General features: G+C 52.1%; 1 protein-coding gene across 2 annotated transcripts in view; it reads left to right on the forward strand.

Moving 5' to 3' along the window:
* The window catches only part of SLC25A42 (solute carrier family 25 member 42), a 43,400-nt gene that overhangs the window by 13,288 nt on the left and 8,518 nt on the right, over positions 1–21,594 (forward strand). The window contains exons 1-2 of one of the 2 annotated variants that reach the window (XM_044948366.2): positions 3,016–3,490; positions 18,066–18,179. In XM_044948366.2, coding sequence (XP_044804301.1) covers positions 18,099–18,179 — 81 coding nt within the window. In that variant the 5' untranslated portion in view covers positions 3,016–3,490; positions 18,066–18,098. Of the gene's footprint in view, positions 1–3,015; positions 3,491–18,065; positions 18,180–21,594 lie in introns of those variants that run through there. The other variant, XM_006057995.4, reaches the window with a different exon arrangement.

A 21,594-nucleotide genomic window follows, 5' to 3' on the forward strand; every position in this document is an offset into this window, starting at 1 on the left:
GGGCTCAGTAGTTCCAGCGTGCGGGCTTAGTTGCCTCAGGGCATGTGGAATCCTAGTTCCCAGACCAGGCATCAAACCTGTGTCCCCTGCATTGAAAAGCTGATTCTTAGCAACTAGACCAGCAGGGAAGTCCCCCACTGGGTCTATTTTTTAATTAAACTTAGATGCATTATGTGTTTTGCCTTCATATCCTTCCCAGTGCTGTAATGGGACCACAAGATAGGACCAGAAGTCTCAGCAATCTCTTCTCAATTGGGAAGCTCAGGGTCGGGGGTGGGCAAGAACCTGCCAAGGGTGGAGCCCTTGAAACAAGGGCCACCTGCCCTGCTGGCCTCCCTGCCCCCACATTGGCCCCTCCCAGGCCGCCTTGTCCCAGAAAACAAGCCCACCACTCCAGGGTCTCAGAGAGGACGTGGGCAGGTTCCTGGGTCCCCCCAGCCTCCCTCTGTCGGACCCTGTCCTGTCTGAGTGACCCCACGGGCAGCCTCTCTAGGCCTCCTTAGCCTGTCCCCAGCTTCCTCGCTACCCATACAGATCCACAGGCTCTCCTCTCTTTGGCTGGCTCATTCCTGCCCGGAGGCCTTTTGTACACCCTGTCTCACTGTTGGAATGCAGCTCCTGCCAACGCCTCTACCCTCAACCCCGTCTGTTCCAGCATCAGCTCCAACACCCGCCTCAGGAGGCCAGCTTAGCCACCCAGGGTTGAATCTGGGTCCCCATCTCCCTGTTCCCTTCCTTCCTAGGGTGTGATGGTTCAGCTCCCTGAACTGTCTTGCTTGCTTCTGCGTGAGGGCACATGCCAGTTTGCTGCCATGCCCCCAGGGCCCAGCAGGGCCTGGCACGAGGAGGCTCGGGGCACCTACCAGCCTCCCCGGGGCAGCCGCTGGGCTGCAAGCCGTCCTGGCCGTTGTGCTTTTCTCATCGTCTTATGCTGCCCTGGAGTCGCTCTCCTGTGGCTCTGAGCACCGTCCCCCAGGGCCACTGCCCAGCATCTTGTGACAGTCTGTCAGTTTCTCATGGCCACAGTAACACTGCCACACACACGGAGACTGAAAGCCACACAAGCTCAGGATCCTTTGGTTCTGGAGGTCAGATGTCTAAAATGGGTCTGCAGGGCTGGAGATTCCAGAAGAGAATCTGTTTTGCTTGCTTTTTCCGGCTTCCGAAGGCCATCTGTGTGCTCCTGACAATGGTCCCTTCTACCGCCTTCAGAGCCAGGGTAGCATCTTCAGATCTTTCTGAGATCTGCCTCCATCATCACCTCTCCTTCTCTGACCTTCCTGCCTCCCTACCTCTCTCTCTTTTTCTCCGTTTACTTGGTGGTGCCGGGCCTCAGATGTGGCACGCAGGATCTTCTTTGCTGTGTGTGAGCTCCTAGTTGCAGCATGTGGGATCAGGGATTGAACCCGGGCCTCCTGCGTTGGGAGCATGAAGTCTTAACCACTGGACTACCAGGGAAGTACTTTTCTCTCTTAAGGACTTGTGATGCCATTAGAGCCATCCTGATACTCCAAGACAGTTTTTCTATCCCAAGTTCCTTAACTTGATCACACCTGCAGACTTCCTTTTGCCATGTAAGGTGACATCCACAGGTCCCAGGGAGTTAGGACAGATGTCTTTAGGGGCCACCATTCAGCTTACCACAGCCCTTTAAATATTGGACCAGAGTGGTCCTCATGGATCCCTTTTCCAGGACCATTACCCCACATGTCAGGACAAGAGTGTTCCAGGCCATTTGGTCCCTGCTCACAAGCCTCCCACCCTGGCCCTGCCTGGTGGCACCACTCCCCCTGTCTGAGGTCCTCTTACCCAGAGCGAAGGAGTGAATTCCCCTCAGTTCCCACTACCCAGGTGCTGGGGGCAGGGGGTGGCTGGCAGCCTTCAGAGGGTTGTCTGCAGAGCAGTGGCGCCTGGCCTCAGACAGGAGCAGGCACCCTGCCCTGCCTCTGGCCCACATCTATCTGCACAGTCGGGTTCGAGGCCTATAGGCGCACACCGATGTTTGTTCCTTGCACACTCCCAGTTTTGACTCCTGCAGCTGCTGGAACCTTTTGGACCACTGTTTCATCGTCCTCGGGGTCTCCCTCCCCAGACCTGCCCCTCCATCTCCAGTGGATGGAAAACAGCTCAGTCCACACGGCAAGTGCTGGAAGGGTGAAGCAGTAAATAAGTAACAGAGCACTGATTTAGCCCACAGTATAAATGGGCTGAATAAATGATCTGAATAAATGGCTGAATAAGCAAATACACACGGGCCTCCCAGGTGGCGCTAGTGGTGAAGAACCCACCTGCCAGTGTAGGAGATAAAAGAGACTCGGATTTGATTCCTGGGTCGGAAAGATCCCCCGGAGAAGGAAATGGCACCCCACTCCAGTACTCTTGCCTGGAGAATCCCATGGACAGAGGAGCCATGGGGTCACAAAGAGTTGGACACAACTGAAACAGTTTAGCATGCAAGTAGATAAGGGAGGCGGGGAGACCACTGTTCTGGAAGAAGTCTGAGTTGTGTATGTATATATCCTCCCCTCTCAACCTCTTGCTTAACTTCCTTCTTCCACCCCACCTCTTGCCCATAGTGGGCTGGTTCCAAAGACAGGAGTCTAGAAAGGGGAAAAGGATTACTAGATGGGGGTTAAAGTCCCCACTTTAACCAAGAAGCCCAGGTTCATCGCCCCTGGAGTAAATCTGTGCCCTCAGGGCCCCCTGGTGTAATGTTTGGGAGAGGGCCCCCCACCTCTGTGTACCTCCTGGAACCCCACAACCCAGGCTAATGGTGAGAAAACACTTGGGACAAGCCCAGACGGGGGGTTGGGGAAGTTATCATGCAGCACGAGGAAGGCCTCAAGCTCATGGATGAGACACAGAGGCAGAAAAGGGAGATTCGGGGAATAACTCACAAAACCGAAGAAAGCCAGGAGTTCAGCGGACAGATATGTTAGAACAAGAGCAGTAAAGGTCTCGCCGCCCGGGTCAGCCCAGGCTCCCTTTGCACGGTCACCCTTCTCAGATCTGTGGACCGTGACACTGCGGGGTCTCAAGAGGCCCCTGCTTCTTTATTTTATCAGGCACTGCCATGTGACACTGCCCACTGCCCCTAAGTCACCTCCATGCAGGGAGTGGTCCACACGAGGCCCTCCATTCAGAAGAAGGGGCAACTGGGGTTTGAACCAGCTCTAGCCCTTCCCTGTTGAACGACCTGTCGGCATTTTCCAATGTGGCATCTGCCCAGCCTGCCTACGTCGGGTGGTTCTGCTCCTTTCATCTGGTCTCCCCTTGTGCCTCGTTACCTCAGGTCAGGCCCAAGATATTAGATTTTTTAAATCCCGCAAGGTCCAGGGTATCATCAGACAGTATTTCCGCTGGCTCTTTCCAGGCTTGAGGGAGCCAGAGACTGGGGCCACCTTCTTCCAAGTTCAAGACTGAAAGTTCTCAGGCTTCCAGACACCAGGCCCCGTCCCTCCAGCACCTTCCTTCTACCCCACGGCCTTTGGTGAGTGCCCACCAAGGACTGGTTACTCAGGGTCTCCATCACTGACTGCTCTCCCCACCGACTGCTCAGCTGGCCCCTTGGCTGCCTCTTCCAGGCTCACATCTCAGGAACTTGCTGATTTTGGCCTCCAGTGACCCAGCCCCCTCAGATCTAAGGGGTCTCTGCTCTTTGGCTTCAAGTTCCACCTGGCTTTGAGAGTTGTCTCAGGAGCTGAGTGCAGCCAAACTCTTAGCCCTGCCTCCCCTGCGCTACTGTTCCTTCAGGTTAAACAGAGTCTTTCTTAAGGGGCACGTGCTTCTCTGGAAGAAGTATTCAGGATGAAATGATATTGAGGTCACTGAGAAGCTGAGCTCTGTGGACACGGACTCAGTTGTGGCTCTGGAGTCCCATGTCAAGGCTGGAGTTGCTTCTGCTCTTGGTCTGGCCAAGCTGCTCCACATCTCGTCAGCAAAGCAGGGACATAAAGCAGTGACTGTGACGGCCCAGTTCTCAGCTGTGCTGGTTATCACCATGACAGTCTCCAGCAAGGCGCATGCTGCCTCAGCCTCCCCATCTGTAAAGCGCCATCCGTGGGCGTTGGTTAAGGCTGGACAGAGAACTCAGGGGCAGATGGATTTAATGAACAACAGCTGCCACTGTTCCGTCGTGTCGAGTATCAGCCTTCACCCCATTCTCACCCCCACATGCAGGGCCAGAGGCAGAGGGTGAAGGCCTTGGCCTGAGGAGAGACCAGGGTCAGGGTACGCCTGCCAGGAAGAATGCGGGTCTCCCTTCAAGCCAGGCAACGCTAATCTCTCCTGTGGGGCCATGACTGCTAGCACCCTTCCCCAGCACAGAGCTTGGAGACGCTGCTCAAAGGCACCCAGTGGGCAGGGAGGAGCCAGGCCACTGTGCCAGCCCCTCTAGCCACAGGCATCTGACTTGTTTCTCTGAAAACTTTGGCAGTCCCAGAAGCTCCTGGTTTTCTCATAACTTCTTTTTTTTTTTTTTTAAGTTGTGTACTTTGAAATAAGTTTAGACTCACAGAAAATGACAAAACTAGCTGAGGGTTCCTGATACCTTTCACCCAGCGGCTCCGACGGTTAGCGTCTCACACGATGCAGTTGTCTGAGCCGGAAACTAAACGTCGGCGCGACACTAGGGTCTCGTCTCCAGACTGGAACCTCATGTTATCAGCTTTCCCCCTTGGGTTCTTTTTCTGGTCCAGGCTCGGATGTTGCATTTAGTCCTTGTGTCTCCTGAGTCACCTTCGATCTGTGAAGCGATGGTTCCGCAGCCTTCCCTTGTTGTCCGTGACCTTCGCGCTGAGAACCGCTCAGCTGTTTGCAGAGTGTGCCTCAGTGTGGCTTGTCAGATGTTTCCTCGGGATCAGATCAGGGGTTGTGCGTCTTTGGCAGAAACCCCACAAGTGACGCTGTGTCCTTCCCGTTGTGTTACATCCAGCGTGCAAGCTGTTGCTGTGTCCTGTCCTCTGTGGCTGACCTTGATCGCTTGGTCAAGATGGGGTCTGCCAGCTTGCTCTGTCCAGAGAAATTAAGTGTCTTGTGGAGAGATGCTGAAGATCACACAGATATCCCCCTTCTCATTGTATTTTCACTCTCTCCCTTTAGTGTCGGTCCACCCGTAGTTCTTTTTTGTAAAATTTCTCTTAAGGTAATGAATTGTCTGTCTGTTTTTGGCTGTGCTGGGTCTTCATTGCTGAGTGTGGGCTTCTCTGGTTGCAGCAAGCGGGAGGCTACTCTCTCGTGCTGGGCAGGCTTCTCATTGCAGTGGCTTCTCTAGTTGCAGAGCACAGGCTCTGGGGCGTTCGGGCTTCAGCAGTTGTGGCACATGGGCCCAGTTGCCCCGCAGCATGTGGAACCTTCCAGCAGCAGGGATTGAACTGTGTCCCCTGCATCGGCAAGCAGGTTCTGAAACCCCAGACTGCCAGGGAAGTCCCATTCGCAGTTTTTGGCAGCAATAGTGAACACCGATATTTGTCTGTTGGTGATTTTCTGTGTCCATCAGTCCTTATACGTTCATTAGTTGAAATTCTGCCATAAGGAAAAGCTGTCTCTTCTCTCTTCATGCAATTACCTGTAGAAATAAACGAAGGCCACTTCAGTGAAAACAGCAGAGGCTTGCTAGAGACAGGGGTCAGCTGCCACTGCTGCGTTTGGCAGAGATTTGACAGCATCGGGGAGAGAGCTTTATGGCGGAAAAGAGAAGGTTCAGGTGTGCCTGTTAGAGGCTCTTGGCAAGAGAAGTGGGGTGAGGGGATGCCTGCCAACAGCAGTTGCCTTCCATGAACGGCCAGGGGGGCATACTATTTTTTTTTTTTTTGATTGTCCTAAGTTGGAAGCAGAAACAAAAATTAGGGAAGCTGCAGTCACCGAACTCCAGCTGTTTTGGGCCAGTTGCTGGAGTCATTATGGTTTGCTTCCCTGGCTGCTTATTGCAGAGGTCGTGGGTCAGAGTCCTACCATCATGCATGATCTGGCTGTTGTTCCTGTATATGTTCTGTCTCTCTTACCCAAAGATTTTTGGGTTTTGTTTTGTTTTTTGTTGTTGTTTTACTGAGAACTTTTTTTTTTAAGTATAGCTGATTTTCATGTTAGTTTCAGATGTACAGCATAGTGATTCAGTTATATATTTTTTTCTGATTATATTCCATCATAGGATATCACAAGCTATTGAATATAATTCCCAAAGCAGTACAGTAAATCCTTGTTGCTTATTTGTTTTATGTATAATAGTTCATATTTGTTAATGGGGGTGAATTTTTGCATTTTTAATTGAGGTATAATTGACATATTATAGTCACCTGTTGTGATCCTTGGGCTTCCCAGGCGGCACTTGTCATAAAGAACCCACTTGCCAAGGCTGGAGACATAACAGATGCAGGTTCGATCCATGGCTCAGGAAGATCCCTTGGAGGAGGAAATGGCAACCCACTCCAGCATTCTTGCCTGGAGAATCCCATGGACAGAGGAGCCTGGTGGGCTACAGTCCATGGGGTCACAAAGACTCGGACATGACTGGAGCGACTTAGCACCTACGTTGTGATCCTTAGGGGATTGGTTCCAGAATCCCCCTCAGATATAAAAATCTGGGGGTGCTCAAGTCCCTCATTGTAAAATGGTGTAGTATTTGCATGTAACATCCTCCAGTCTACTTTAAATCATCTCTGTGCTGTGCTTAGTCCCTCAGTCGTGTTGACTCTGCGACCCCATGGACTGTGGCCCACCAGGCTCCTCTGTCCATGGGATTCTCCAGGCAAGAATACTGGAATGAGTTGCCATGCCCTCCTCCAGGGGATCTTCCCAACCCAGGGATTGAACCCAGGTCTCCTGTATTGCAGGCAGATTCTTTACCAGCTGAGCTACCAGCGGAGCCCCTAAATCATCTCTAGGTTACTTACAATACCTAATACAGTGTGTTATATAAATAGTTGCCTTGGATGTAGCCGGCCAGACTCCTCTGTCCATGGAATTCTGCAGGCAGGAATACTGGAGTGGGTTGCCATTTCCTTCTCCAGGGGATCTTCCCGAGCCAGGGATGGAACTCGCATCTGCACTGCAGATGGAGGCTTTACCACTGAGCCACCTGGGAAGCCCTGTGCACAGCAAATTCAAGTTTTGCTTTTTTGGAACTTTCTGTTTTGTTTTTTCTTTCTTTCTTTCTTTCTTTTTTAACTGTTTTCAGTCCTCAATTGGTTGAATCCATAGATGCAGATCCTGTGGATACAGAGGGCTGACTGTGTATTAGTTTCAGGTTTACAATATAATGACTCAATATTTGTGTACATTGCAAAATAGGCAGCGCAGTAAGCTAAACATATGTCATCATGCATAGTTACAAATTGTTTTATTCTTGTGCTGAAGATATTTTTAAGGAGGATCTCAGATCCCCTCCCACCCCTTCTCCCCTCAGAAAAACTCTCACCCAAGTCCCATTGCCTGTACAGTGTTCTTCATGGGGGCCTGGTCTGCCTGCATGAGCTAAAACCAAGCCGGAGCCTCACTTTAGAGTTTGCTCGACTTCCCCTCTGAATTGAGGAATGTGCACTCAAACTTAAAAGCATGTTCTCTCCTGGAAGGAGAGCCACAGGGCAGTGCGCTCAGCGGAGTGCCTGCCAGGGTGTCGTTCATGGTAAATACTAACAGAAATAACCTCTGGCCGGAGAGCTCCCGCCGGTTGTGGGATGTTCATGAACTTCAAGAGGAGGCTGGAGCATCGAGGGTGAGCACCGGTCTCCCCGTGAACGGGCGTCCAGAACCTGAGACTGAGCTGAGCGCAGAGCCCCGCGGAGAGACAGTGTCAGCAGCACAAGGAGTGGGAACGTGTGTCCCTCTGGTCCTTGAGATCTGCGGTCGTGCAGCAGACGCAGTGCCACAGGAGGTCAGACATTCCAACAAAGGAACCGAGAGAGAGGCGGGGCCGCAGGGAGTGTGTACTGCGGAGGGCCCTGGGGGGACACTGGGGACCAGAGCTCTGAGCTCTCTTCCATCTTTTAGGAAAGATTGTTTTATAGGAGCCAACATTTCCAGCTGGCCTAATCTAATGTTCCACACCCTTTCCCTGCTGCAGATATTTTATATAAATACATCTTTGAATTTGTGAGCAACTTGCATTTTGAGAAAGTTGTGTGGGCTTTGATGCGAAACCAAAGGTCTCTCTCTGCTCCCCACCCAAAAGATGCTTATGTGGTTCATCCGGGCTGGAAGTATATTTGCTTGTCAGGGAGCAAATCTATCACTCTGAGCAAGTGGCTGCCCTAATCTGACCCTCGCCCTTGACCCCAGGACATCTGGTTTCTCCCCTGGGGCTCCTGGACCACAGAGAGCATCTCTCTGCTGTGATGAGAGACGCGGGGTGACCCGTGGGCCTGGTGCCTCTGAGATCCCTAGGGACCTCCTCTCCCAGTTATGAAAGCTGCACCTCCTGTTCCAGGATTCACTGCACAGTTTTCTTCTCTAACTTAATTCACCTAAAGCTTATTTTGTATCACTACCGTAGAAAGAAATTTGGGTTTAAGTCTGAGCTTAAGATGTGTTATGTATGGTTTAGTCGCTAAGTTTTGTCTGACTCGTGACCCCATGGACTGTAGCCCGCCGGGTTCCTCTGTCCATAGGATTTTCCAGGCAGGAATACTAGATTGGGTTGCCATATACACATGTATTAATACATAATATAAAATGCGTAAGATAGGAAAAAATGACCATCTCCCAACCCACAGCTTGTAACAGTGTTCCTTCAGTCTGCTGCTTGAGACCCTTTATTAATGAAGTCAGTGCAGTTGGTTGTGGTTAGCTTTATCAAAATTAAGTAGAGGGGAGGGAGGGGGAGATGGCAGAGCGAATTGCATGTGAACATTTTTTTATATTCTATTTGTAATATTATTATTGTTATTTTTTGGCCGTGCTGGGTCTTCTTCGTTGCTGCCCAGACTTTTCCCGAGTTGCGGCGAATGGGGGCCCCTCTCTAGTTGCGGTTGCAGGCTTCTCTCTGCGGTGGCTTCTCTCGTGGTGAAGCACGGGCTCCAGGGCACACGGGCTCTGTAGTTGAGGCTCCCAAGCTCTAGGGCACAGGCTCAGTATTGTAACACACGGGTTCAGTTGTTCCATGGATCTTCCCAAACCAGGAATCAAACCCAGGTCTCCTGCATCGGCAGGCGGGCTTTTTACCACTGAGCCACCAGGGAAGCCCAGGGCTACCTATGGGACGTCCCTGGCGGCTCAGCGGTTATGAGACCACGCTTCCACTGCTGGGGGACTCGGGTTTGATCCCTGATTGGGGAGTTAAGATCCCATATGCTGTGTGGCACAGCCAAAAATATTCTTAAATAAATAGAAATAAAAAAATAAAAGGGCTACCTATTCCTTCCTGAAATTCTTGTTTCAGTTAGGGCATGGAAGCAGAAGCGTCTATAAGTGAATATATGATACAAAACATACTTCTGAATGTAGGTTACAGTCACAGAGATTTCTTAAATAACTGGTCAGCTAACAAATGTATGAAAAAAGATTTTTTTTAATTTATTTCAGTTGTGCTGGGTCTTTGTTGCTTTTCCCGGGCTTTCCCTAGTCACGGTGAGTGCGTTGACCTTCGTTATAGCGCCCAGGCTTCTCACTTCGGTGGCTTCTCTGGTTGCAGAGCATCGGCTCTAGGCGTGTGCCTCAGCAGCTGCGGAGAAGTCCCAGCCTCAGTGAACCCACCCTGGTGGCTGAGGCGGCCTGATGACTGTCCTGAGTATGGGAGCAGTGTGGGAAGTGGGGGCCCTAAGTCAGTGAGGGGGCCTCTTGGGGCAAGTTGAGGGGTCAATTCAGAATCATGTGGCGGTTTGGGGGAAAGAAGCAAGGAGGAAGCGGGGGTGGGGTCCCTGAGTGCAGGGGAGGGGTCTGATCAGGGAAGGGCACTGTGGGTGTGGGGCCTTGTCGGCTGTGTGAGTGGGAGCCAGCGAAGTGCCAACTGCTGGCAAGTCTGCACCCGTGGTCAGGCTCCCCCCGTCCCCTGTCCCCTCCGTGTCCAAGAGTCCTCCTCACTGTTGACAGCACTTTGTAAACACATGATCTGCTTCCTGTCTTTGCATCTGGACAGCCTCCCACCTAGGCTCAGGCAGGGTTGCTCATTAGTGACAGGCCGCTTGGCGTCCTCCCATGAGGGCCGAGGTCACACCTTCTCCCTGTGCCCGCCTCCCTTCTCTCCCCGTGGCTTCCCATCCAGACCACCATACCTTCAGGCCACACCAGCGCCTGGTCATGGCCTTACTGGCCTGTGAGGCTCCATGCTCACCTGTCAGGGGAACAGCGCGCATTCTGAGACATTCGCCAGGTCACCTGCTAAGAGGAGCTGCCCACGGCCTGCCTCTTTGCCCGCTCATCCACCAGTTAAGTTACTGTCCCGACACACGCCGGCAGCCCCCACGAGGGTTTTAAACCTGCCTTTCTCCGTGCGAGTGCAGGCTGGTACCTGTCACTTACTTATTTGGCTGCACTGGGTCTTAGCTGAGGCGTGCAGGACCTCTTTTCAGTTGCGCATGCAGCTCTTAGCTGAGGCCTGTGGGGCCCAGTTCCCTGGCCAGGGGTGGAACTCAGGGCCCCGGCCCGGGAGCACAGAGTCTTAGCCACGGGACCACCAGGGAGTCCCTCTGTCGTATTCTTTAGTTGTTGATTTTCCTCCCCAGTTCAGCTCAGTCGCTCAGTCGTGTCCGACTCTCTGCGACCCCATGGATTTCCTTCCCAGTGATCTGGTGGTTTCTTTGCCCTTGTCTTGAGCTTGTTTTGGTTTTTTTTGAAAGGGCAGAAGCTAGGAAATTAGCATTTGGCCTGAGAGGCAAAATCTTGAAAGCACCCCTCCACAGCTCTGTGGAAGGAATCTCTTTCTCTCTGCCCTGCAATCCTGGGGAGTTTCCTGGAGGCATCAGGCCCTGGCGGAGCAGCTTGCAAACTCTGGCTGCCCCTCTGCTCAGAGTTAGGGAGCCTGGGGCACCCCACGTTCTCCTCCAAAAAGCGTCTTAGTTTCCTCTGACCCCAGTGACAAACCAGCACAAACCGATTTATGACAACAGAAGTGTATCCTTCCGCAGCTCTGCAGGCCACACGCCCCACGTTAATTCTCCTCAGGCTCCAGGAGGCTCTTCTGGTCTCTTCCAGCTTTTACACCGCAGGCGTTTCTAGGCCTGTGGCCTGGGTGTGTCACCCTGACACCTCTGTCACGGGGCCTCCCTGCCTGTGTCTGTTTCTCTGTCTCTTATCAGAGATAAGAGATTTGATTTGTCCTTGATTTGAGGACCCAGCCTCATCCAGGGCAAGGATCTCCAGATCCTTACCTTAATGACCTCTGCAAGGGCCTTTTGTTCACAGATTCTGGGGGTACAGGCAGGTCTGGGCGGGGGGCAGGGCACCATTCAGCCCCTGCAGGTGCCTTCCCGTGTCTTGGCCTTGGCTGTCACCAGCAGTGACATGGGACATGCTCTTGTAGGTCTTCATTGATTTGTGCAGTGACTCTGCTTCTGTCCATGTCCACCACACCAAGGACCTGTCTTGGGTCTGCAGAGTTCCCAGGCCAGGCCCCTGGCCCGGGCCACAGTGAAGAATGGTTCAGAGGGCAACACGGGCGAACCCGGGGCTGAGCCTGCACCACCTGCCGGGGACTCTTTCCTCCTGGGGAGCGTGGAGCAAGAGTCAGAGGGAGGCAAGAAGACAAGTCGTCAGACTCTAGACTGTATGAGGCTGGACCGTACGAAGGGCTGGATCCTTTGTCAAGAGGGCAGTTTATCAGAATGTGTCCACATGCACCACGCCTGACCCAGCCCTGAGAGAGGCTGCATTGGGACCTCCCTGACAGTCCAGCGGTTGCAACTCCGCACTTCCACTGACAGGGGCACAGGTTCGAACCCAGATCGGGGAACTAAGATCCTACCTGTCGAGCAGTACAGGAACAATAAAAATAGGAACTTCCCTTGTGGTCCAGTGGTTAAGAGTCTGTCTTGCAATGCAGGGGACATGGGTTTGATTCCTGGTCGGGAGCTAAGACCCTGACCCACATCTCAGGGCTCATGCTTATGCTTCCCTTCTTCCAGGGCCGAGGTGTAACTAAGTCCGTGCAGGGCAAAGATCCTGGGTGCCGCAGCTAAGCCCGAAGCAGCCAAATAAATAAATACAGAAAGAAAGAAAGGTTGCATTGTTCGCACGCAGGCGCCCAGCCGTGGAGACAGGCCCCCAGAGCGCTGGCAGCGCTGCTGAGCGCCAGCAGGCGCGTGGGGCGGGACACAGTGGCAGGCACCCCGACGGGGCGCCCAGCAGCGGCCTGAGAAAAAGCCCTCCAGCCTAGTTTCTCTTTGTTTGTTTGGGAGCAGTTTTAGATTTAGAAAAATTGCAAAAGTAATTCAGAGTTCCCCCCCACCGCACACTCCCAGTTTCCTGTAGTAATAACATCTTCTGTTAGTGTGTTACGTTTGTCACAACTAATGAACAAGTACCGATACGTCATTATTTTTAAAGTGATTAATTTTTAAAAATTTTCCTAGTTTGGCTGCTGGCGGGCTCTCTCTGGTTGTGGGGCATGGGCTTCTCATTGTCCTGGCTTCACTTACTGCAGAGCAAAGGCTCCAGGGCACAGGAGCGTCAGGGGTTGTGGCTCTTGGGCTCTAGAGCTCAGACTCAGTAGTTGGGATGCGTGGGCTAGGTGCCCCCAGGCCTGTGCAGTCTCGCTGGACCAGGGATCAAACCCGTGTCCTTTGCGTCGGCAGGTGGATGATTAACTAAAGTCCATTGTTTATTCATGTTTCCTTAGTGTTTCCCTAATGTCCTTTTTCTTCTTTTTTTTTTTTAACTAACTATACAGAGTTTATTTTTTATTGGAAATTAAAGAATATATTTCTACATACATTCTCAGTTAAAGGGGAAAAATAAAAATAATAAACTATTTAAGATTGAATTGCATTATATTGAATAACAAAACGTATACAGTGGTACAAATGCAGTTCTTAGAGAACAATATATGTTCTTAAATTCAAGAAGTTTGAAATTAATAACCAAATTTAAAAACAAACTAAAAAAGACTAGCAGGAAGATAATAAAAATGATAAAGATAACGGAAAAAATTATCAATTATCAAGTTGATAAAATCAACTTGATATTATATAAATTATCATAGACTTACACAACTTTGTGTGATACATTATTTTAGAAGACTGCTGCTGCTGCTGCTGCTGCTAAGTGGCTTCAGTCGTGTCCAACTCTGTGCGACCCCAGAGACGGCAGCCCACCAGGCTCCCCCGTCCCTGGGATTCTCCAGGCAAGAACACTGGAGCAGGTTGCCATTTCCTTCTCCAGTCCTAATGTCCTTTTTCTGTCACAGGATCCTCCCATTACATTTAGTCATCACCAGCACTTCTCTTTAGGCTTCTCTGGGCTGAGATAGTTTCTCAGACTCTCTTGGTCTTGATGACCATAACAGGTTGGAGGAAAACTGGCCTGGTGTTCTGTAGGATGGCCCTTGGTTGGGATTTGTCCGATGTTTTTCTCATGGTTAGACTGGGCTTCGGAGAGGAGGAGCCTTTTTCATCACACAGGTGCCCAGGGCGTGTGCCGTGAACGTGCCTTACCACTGCGGTGCTGGCCTCGAGCGCCTGGCTGAGGGGTTTCTGGCAGCTGTCTTCACTAAAGTGACTCCCCTCCACTTTCTGTGCTGTGCCCTTTGAAAGGAAGTCACCACCCATGGCCCACACCTCAGGGCTCCTGCTTATGCTTCCCCTCTTCCAGGGCTGAGCACCTGTGTCAGTTACTTGGGACTGACATTCTTCAACCTGGGACATTTGTCTCTTCCTCCTCATTTATTTATTCAATTATTTATTTATGTTCGTGTGGACTTGTGGATATTTATTTTGCACTTTGGGTTATAATGCAACACTGCTGGGACTTCCCTGCTGGTCCAGTGGTTAAGATTCCGCACTTGGGCTACAGGGGGTGTGGGTTCCATCGCTGGTTGGGGAACTAAGATCCAGCATGCTGTGGTGCTGCCAAAATAATAATCGTAGTCCAACACCGCTTTACTGATTGTGTTGCTCAGGGTGTTCCTGCTTTGGCCGCTGGGGGCGCCTTGATTTGCCGTTGTGTCCCATTGACACAGCACCATGGGCTGTGGCTCCTGCCCGGCACCCCAGGGTGGCCCAGGCTCATCCTTAAATTTCTGGCCCTGTCTTAGAAGCAGCCCTTCCTCCCCGAGTCAGGGACCGTTTTAGGTAGGAAACGGCAGCAGAGGCCGCTTGGAACACAATCCTGCTTGTGCTTCTTAAGATGCCCCATGCCAGCGGGTGCTTGGGAGGGCCCAGACGGCAGGAGGGGCTTCCACAGCTGGCTCAGCGGGTATCTGCCTCATTTGCATCATTTACAGGAAAGCATGGGGCCTCCCAGGTAGCTCAGTGCTAAAGAATCCGCCTGCCAACATAGGAGCCACAGGAGACACGGGTTCGATCCCTGGGTCAGGAACATCCCCTGGAGGAGGAAATGGCAACCCACTCCAGTATTCCTGCCGGGATGGACAGGAGAGCCTGGCAGGCTACAGTCCATGGGATGACACGTGACTGAGCACAGGAAAGCATAATATTTTTTAAAATACTTATTTTTATTTTTGGCTTGGGTTCCAGCTGCCCTGTGGCATGTAGGCTCTTAGTTCCCCCACCAAGGATTGTACCCACGTCCCCTGCATTGGAAGGCAGATTCTTAACCACTGGACCACCAGGGAAGTCCCAAGGAAGCCTGTGGGTTCACTGGGTGATTTTAAAGCGTGGAACTGAGGCCTCCAAGCACACCAGTGCCCAGTGGCATCTCGGTGACACCAGTCCTTCATATTGTATGTTTTTCCTCCTGGTCCTCTCCCTGTGGTTGGCTAAGCTTTGAGTGCGCTTCCTCTGGGAGGTTAAAGGTAGGTTTGTTACCAAATCAGTGGGTTCACCTCTTGGTGGATGTCAAGCCAATAGACACAACCAAGTCCAAAGATGGGGAGAAGGAAGGATTTATTACTTGAGGTTGTTAGGGTGGACTCTTATCCATTAGGACTGGGTGTCCTTACAAAGAGGAAAAAACGTTCTTTTATAGGAGGAAATTTGGACACAAACCTGTATTAACCTGAGGACTGGGTTTGCCTCTTCGTGAATGTTAAGCCAGTAGACACAACCAAGCCAAAGGTGGGGAGAAGGAAGGATTTATGACCTGCAGCAAGTTAAAGGAAATACAAGGGACCTTTTCCAAAGCAACGTCTCCCTGAACAGCAAAACTGGGCAAGTTTTAAGCTCAGGGTCCATGAGTATTCAGGAAGGGGCTTGAGCAGAGGACAATTCAGCATAGAATTGGGGCAAAGGTCCAGAGTCCAAGCTTTAGTTGATTGAAGTCAGGAGGATCAACATCATTCCACCCTCCACCTGCTTGGGGGCCTTAGTTCCCACAGAACTCAAAGATATATTTATTATTATGTATATCCTTTGAGGAGGAACTGCTGCTGCTGCTGCTGTTAAGTCGCATCAGTCGTGTCCTACTCTGTGTGACCCCATAGACAGCAGCCCACCAGGCTCCCCAGTCCCTGGGATTCTCCAGGCAAGAACACTGGAGTGGGTTGCCATTTCCTTCTCCAATGCATGAAAGTGAAAAGTGAAAGTGAAGTCGCTCATTCGTGTCCGACTCCTAGCGACCCCATGGATTGCAGCGCACCAGGCTCCTCTATCCATGGGATTTTCCAGGCAAGAGTACTGGAGTGGGGTGCCATTGCCTTCTCCAAGGAGAAACTAGGGCTCTGCCTTATTCAGTTCAGTTCAGTTCAGTCGCTCAGTCGTGTGACTCTTGGTGACCCCATGAATCGTAGCACGCCAGGCCTCCCTGTCCATCACCAACTCCTAGAGTTCACCCAAACTCATGTGTGTTGAATAGGTGATACCATCCAGCCATCTCATCCTCTGTCGTCCCCTTCTCCTCCTGCCCCCAATCCCTCCCAGCATCAGAGTCTTTTTCAATGAGTCAACCCTTGGCATGAGGTGGCCAAAGTATTGGAATTTCAGCTTTAGCATCAGTCTTTCCAATGAACACCCAGGACTGATCTCCTTTAGGATGGACTGGTTGGATCTTCTTGCAGTCCAAGGGACTCTCAAGAGTCTTCTCCAACACCACAGTTCAAAAGCATCAATTCTTCAGCGCTCAGCCTTCTTCACAGTCCAACTCTCACATCCATACATGACCACAGGAAAAACCATAGCCTTGACTAGACGGACCTTTGTTGGCAAAGTAATGTCTCTGCTTTTGAATATGCTATCTAGGTTGGTCATAACTTTCCTTCCAAGGAGTAAGCATCTTTTAATTTCATGGCTACAGTCACCATCTGCCGTGATTTTGGAGCCCAAAAGAATAAAGTCTGACACTATTTCCACTGTTTCCCCATCTATTTCCCATGAAGTGGTGGGACCAGATGCCATGATCTTCGTTTTCTGAATGTTGAGCTTTAAGCCAACTTTTTCACTCTCTTTCACTTTCATCAAGAGGCTCTTTAGTTCCTCTTCACTTTCTGCCATAAGGGTGGTGTCATCTGCATATCTGAGGTTATTGAGATTTCTCCCGGCAATCTTGATTCCAGCTTGTGCTTCTTCCAGTCCAGCATTTCTCATGATGTACTCTGCATATAAGTTAAATAAACAGGGTGACAATATACAGCCTTGACGTACTCCTTTTCCTATTTGGAACCAGTCTGTTGTTCCATGTCCAGTTCTAACTGTTGCTTCCTGACCTGCATACAGGTTTCTCAGGAGGCAGGTCAGGTGGTCTGGTATTGCCATCTCTTGAAGAATGTTCCACAGTTTCTTATCTGCCTTGTTACTGCACTACTATCTGACTGACTTTTCTCTGTTCCCACCTTCCTTTGTTCTCTTAAGATCATTAATTACTGAGACCTGTTCAAGGGCAGTCATTGCCTCCAGGTTTCGATCACATAATGGCTTAGGCCAGAATGCTTCTCTTTTGTCAAGAGAGCCATTCCTGGTTCTCTTTCTCCAGGGACTCCCTAATTGATCTGCTTACAGGTTTCCAGCGAGAAATCCTCAAGTATTAGGACACTTACTATAAGCTTCGCCACAAAGGGCCGGCAGCCACACAGGAGGACAAAGACTATCTCCTTTTTAAAAAGTTACTTGTATTTGCTTATTTTTGGCTGCCCTGGGTCTCTGTAGCTGTGAGCGGGCTTTCTCTGGCTGCAGCACGCCAGAGCTTCTGTGTTGCGGTGCGCGGGCCTCTCATTGAGGTGGCTGCTCTTGCCGTGGAGCACGGGCTCCGGGCACGAGGGCTCAGTATTTGTGGCATGCAGGTGTAGTTGCCCCGCGGCGTGTGGGAGCTTCCCAGACCAGGCATCAAACCCATGTCCCTTGCATTGGCAGGTGGATTCTTAACCACTGAACTGCTGCTGCTGCTAAGTCGCTTCAGTCGTGTCCAACTCTGTGTGACCCCATAGACGGCAGCCCACCAGGCTCCCCCGTCCCTGGGATTCTCCAGGCAAGAACACTGGAGTGGGTTGCCATTTCCTTCTCCAGCGCATGAAAGTGAAAAGTGAAAGTGAAGTCGCTCAGAACTACTAGTGAAGCTCAAAGATTAATTTTCTAAAAGTATTTCTGAGAACGGAATCTCAGGTCCAAGCTGGCATCACCCCAAAGTGGACTGGGCTCCAGGGCAGGTGGAGACCTCCGGCCTCCACGTTCTAGAGCCCACCCTGCCCCCCCACCTCCTGCTGTGTGACCTGGCTGGCAGCTTAACCTCTCTGAGCCAACCTAAGCAGTCGGTGCCAGCTTGGAAAACAATGGAGGACTCAGAGGCCTGTTGGTGACGACGAAATCACAGAGCTGATGGGAAGTGCTCTTGTAAATGATTAAGCAGTCAGGCCAGGGGACTCTGGCATCCAGATGCAGGTTCTGTTGCCTTTATCCTGCAGGGAGACCGAAGTCAGGTTAGGCGAAGCGTGCCTCTGCGGCAGTGCTGGCATCGGGTCATTGAGGATGAATTCCAGGCCCTGGGCTGGTGGAGGAGGCCGCCTTCTCACTGCGCCCTGTTTTGCTCCCCAGGACTGAGTCCCCGCCGTCCTGAGCAGGCCTGGAATGGGTACTGGTGTGAAGGAAGGCGTGGTGCGTTTGCGTGACGATGCCGAGCCTGTCCTGCCCGCGCACGTCTCCTCAAAGGCAAGTACCCCTGCCCCTCCATGGGTGCGCTCACCCGCTCCCTCTTCCGTGCTCGCACCTCATATAAATCACCCCCTCCCACACTAGGGGCGGGGGCGGTGGGGGGTGACGGCCTCCTATTCTGTTTTTATAGCCCTGTCTGTGCTGTGGATCCCGCTGCCCCATCGCTTGGCAAGAAGTCAAAACCTCACCCACATTTGGCAGGGATGTCAAAGGTGTCCCTGGGTCCCTCTTCTGACTCAGATTTGCCAACACAGAGTAATTAGCCAAAGGTGGGGTGGGCTGAGGGGAGCTCCTCACGCCAGGGAGGAGTTTACCCTCAGCTCTGAAGTTCATCCCCAGTGACACCCTTCAGTTGAAGACAAAAGGTTTATTCCCTCGTAAAGAAATCGGATCAGGCCCGTGCTTGTTCACCACAGAAGCCAGGAGAAGTTCTCCCACCAGAACCTCGAGCATGGACTAATCCACCTTCACTGCCAGGCTGGCTCAGGCGCCCGCAGGCAGTTCTCAAAGTCCACGGGCTCAAAGGCTGAAGCAGCGTCAACCTCTGGCCCTCCTGACCTTTCCCCAAGTTCCAGGTTGCTCCGTGGAGCACCGGGCGGACAGGAGGCCTGGTTCTCGGGACCCCCGTCACCACGCTGGTCAACAGAGGGGTGAGCCCCAGAGCAGGCACCCCATCCCTCACAGTTCAGTGAACTTTAGCATATGAGGGAGATGTGGCCCTCCCTCCACTGGCCCAGATGGATCCCGCCAAGCAGACATGCCCAGCAAAGGCCCCTGTGCCCAGCCTGCACTCAGACACACGCGGCAGTAGTTTTCCTCCTGCTGGCTGGCGCGACCTGCATCAGTCTTGCCTGCTTGGCTAACCCAGTGCAGGGAGCTCACTCTACAGTGTCCCATTTCTTTGGTGAAAGAGCCGGGCATCTTCCTGTGGTTTTGCTGCTTGTGTGGATCCTGTCTGTGGACCACCCGTTTTCTCTCCATCAGGCTGCCTGCCTCATTCTTCATTTGCAAGGATCTCTCCTATGATGAGAAGTTAGAACTGGATATGGAACAACAGACTGGTTCAAAATTGGGAAAGGAGTATGACAGGGCTGTATGTTGTCACTGTCTTGATTTAAATTATATGCAGAGTACATCATGCAAACTGCGGGGCTGGATGAATCACAAGCTGGAATCAAGATTGATGGGAGAAATAGCAATAACCTCAGATATGCAGATGACATCACCCCTATGGCAGAAAGAGAAGAGGAACTAAAGAGCCTCTTGATAAAGGTGAAAGAGGAGAGTGAAAAATCTGATTTGAAACTCAACATTCAAAAAACTAGGATCATGGCATTTGGTCTCATCACTTCATGGCAAATAGAAGGGGAAAAAGCAGAAGCAGTGACAGATTTTATTTTCTTGAGCTCCAAGGACAGTGACGCTTGCTCCTTGGAAGGAAAGCTATGACCAACCCAGACAGCATATTAAAAACCAGAGACATCACTTTGCCAAGACAGGTCCATCTAGTCAAAGCTATGATTTTTCCAGTAGTCATGTTCAGATGTAAGAATTGGACCATAAAGAAAGCTGACCGCTGAAGAATTGATGCTTTCGAATTGTGGTGTTAGAGAAGACTCTTGAGAGTCCCTTGGACTGCAGGGAGATCAAACCAGTCCATCCTAAAGGAAATCAACCCCGAATGTTCATTGGAAAGACTGATGCTGAAGCTGAATCTGTAGTACTTTGGCTGCCTGATGCAAAGAACTGACTCATTGGAAAAGACTCTGATGCTGGGAAAAACTGAGGGCAAGAGGAGAAGGGGGCGGCGGAGGATAAGATGATGAGATAGCATCACTGACTCAACAGACATGCCTTTGCACAAAGTCTGGGAGACAGTGAAGGACAGTGAAGACGGGTGTGCTGCGGCGCATGGGGTCCCAAGGAGTTGGACACGACTTAGAGACTGAACAACCACAACTCATATGATAGTCGTGGAGACTTTGACCATTTGGTGATGCCTTTGCCAACCATGATGGCTTCCCTGGTGGCTCAGATGGTAAAGAATCTGCCTGCAGTGGAGGAGACCCAGGTTCAATCCCTGGGTCGGGAAGATCCCCTGGAGGAGGAAGTGGCAACCCACTCCAGTATTCTTGCCTGGAGGATCCCACAGACAGAGGAGCCTAGCAGGGTACAATCCATGGGGCGGCAAAGAATAGGACACAACTGAGCAACTAACACATCTTTAAAGGATAAGCCAGCTGCGTCATTTCGGAGTCCCCGGGAGTGTTGGCGGAAGGCAGCAGCCGCCTTCTGCACTGAGCGTGCACTCCTCACCGAGTGTCTTCGGAGCCGCACGCCAAGGGCTGGGTTTCAGGATGTGTGTTCTTGCACGTGCAGCGCTGGCCTGGCGATGATGAGCACCGCAGGCATCCCAGGAAGTGCCTGGTGGGGGAGATGGAGGGGCACCTGGGCTCTGCCTCCAGTGCTCACAGGCCCGTGGGCAGGCCGCAGGGCATCCCTGTGCTCACAGAGGCTTGAGCTCGGCGGTTGCCACACGGATTCACAGAGAGCAGACAGAAGCAGAGGGGCAGATGGGCCTCAAAGCTGGTGCCAGAAACACCCCTGAGCCTTCTGGCATCTGCTGTCCACGTCCCTGGAAGCCAGATGTCCAGAACCTTGCCGTGTGACCCAGAAAAGGCAGGGGTCCCCAGTGACGGGTCTCTGTGAAGCAAAAAGGTGGAACCCTCTGGTAAAGCTCAGCCTCAGAAACTGAGTCAAGAACACACTGCTGTGGGGACTCGTTCTTTCAGGGAGAGGTGGGCTGGGCTGGTGGAGGGGGCACCAGGGGCGTTAAGGGGAGGGGCCAGGTCGAGGGGCACAGGGCCCTGGCGACATTCACCTGGGACGCGATCTGGGGTCTGGGCCAGGAGTCAGCACGTGACTGTGACCGAGGTGAGGGACCGGGGTGCAGAGAGGCCCTCCAGTCACTGCGGGCAGACCCAGCCCCACCCTGAGACACCCACAGAGCTGAGCAAACCTGGGCATCGCCCTAGACTCCACCAAGCCCACTCAGGAACCCAGACTGCCAGCCGAACCCCTCACATGCCCCCTCATCACTCGCCTCTCGCAGCCTCCTGTGGTCCCGGCCTCTGCCGTCTCAACCCTGGGTTTCACAGGAGCTGCCTCTCCTCTGGTTCCAGTTAAAATAACCTGTTCACCTTGCACGCGTCTCCATTTCTCTGTAGGCCACGGTCAACCTCCTTGTCAGGCTCTGTGGGGTCCAGCCTCGCCCACCTTTCGTCACTTCTGTCTTCCCTTGGCCCTCCCCTTCCCTGTGTCCGCCCTGCCCTCCTTGTGGTCCCCGGCTCCTCACTGGGGCCTCTGAGTGTTCAGTTCCTCCCGGTTGATTAGTGTCACACACACGCACTCG

The sequence above is a fragment of the Bubalus bubalis genome, chromosome 9, assembly GCF_019923935.1.
Source record: "Bubalus bubalis isolate 160015118507 breed Murrah chromosome 9, NDDB_SH_1, whole genome shotgun sequence".
NCBI classification, from domain to species: domain Eukaryota; kingdom Metazoa; phylum Chordata; class Mammalia; order Artiodactyla; family Bovidae; genus Bubalus; species Bubalus bubalis.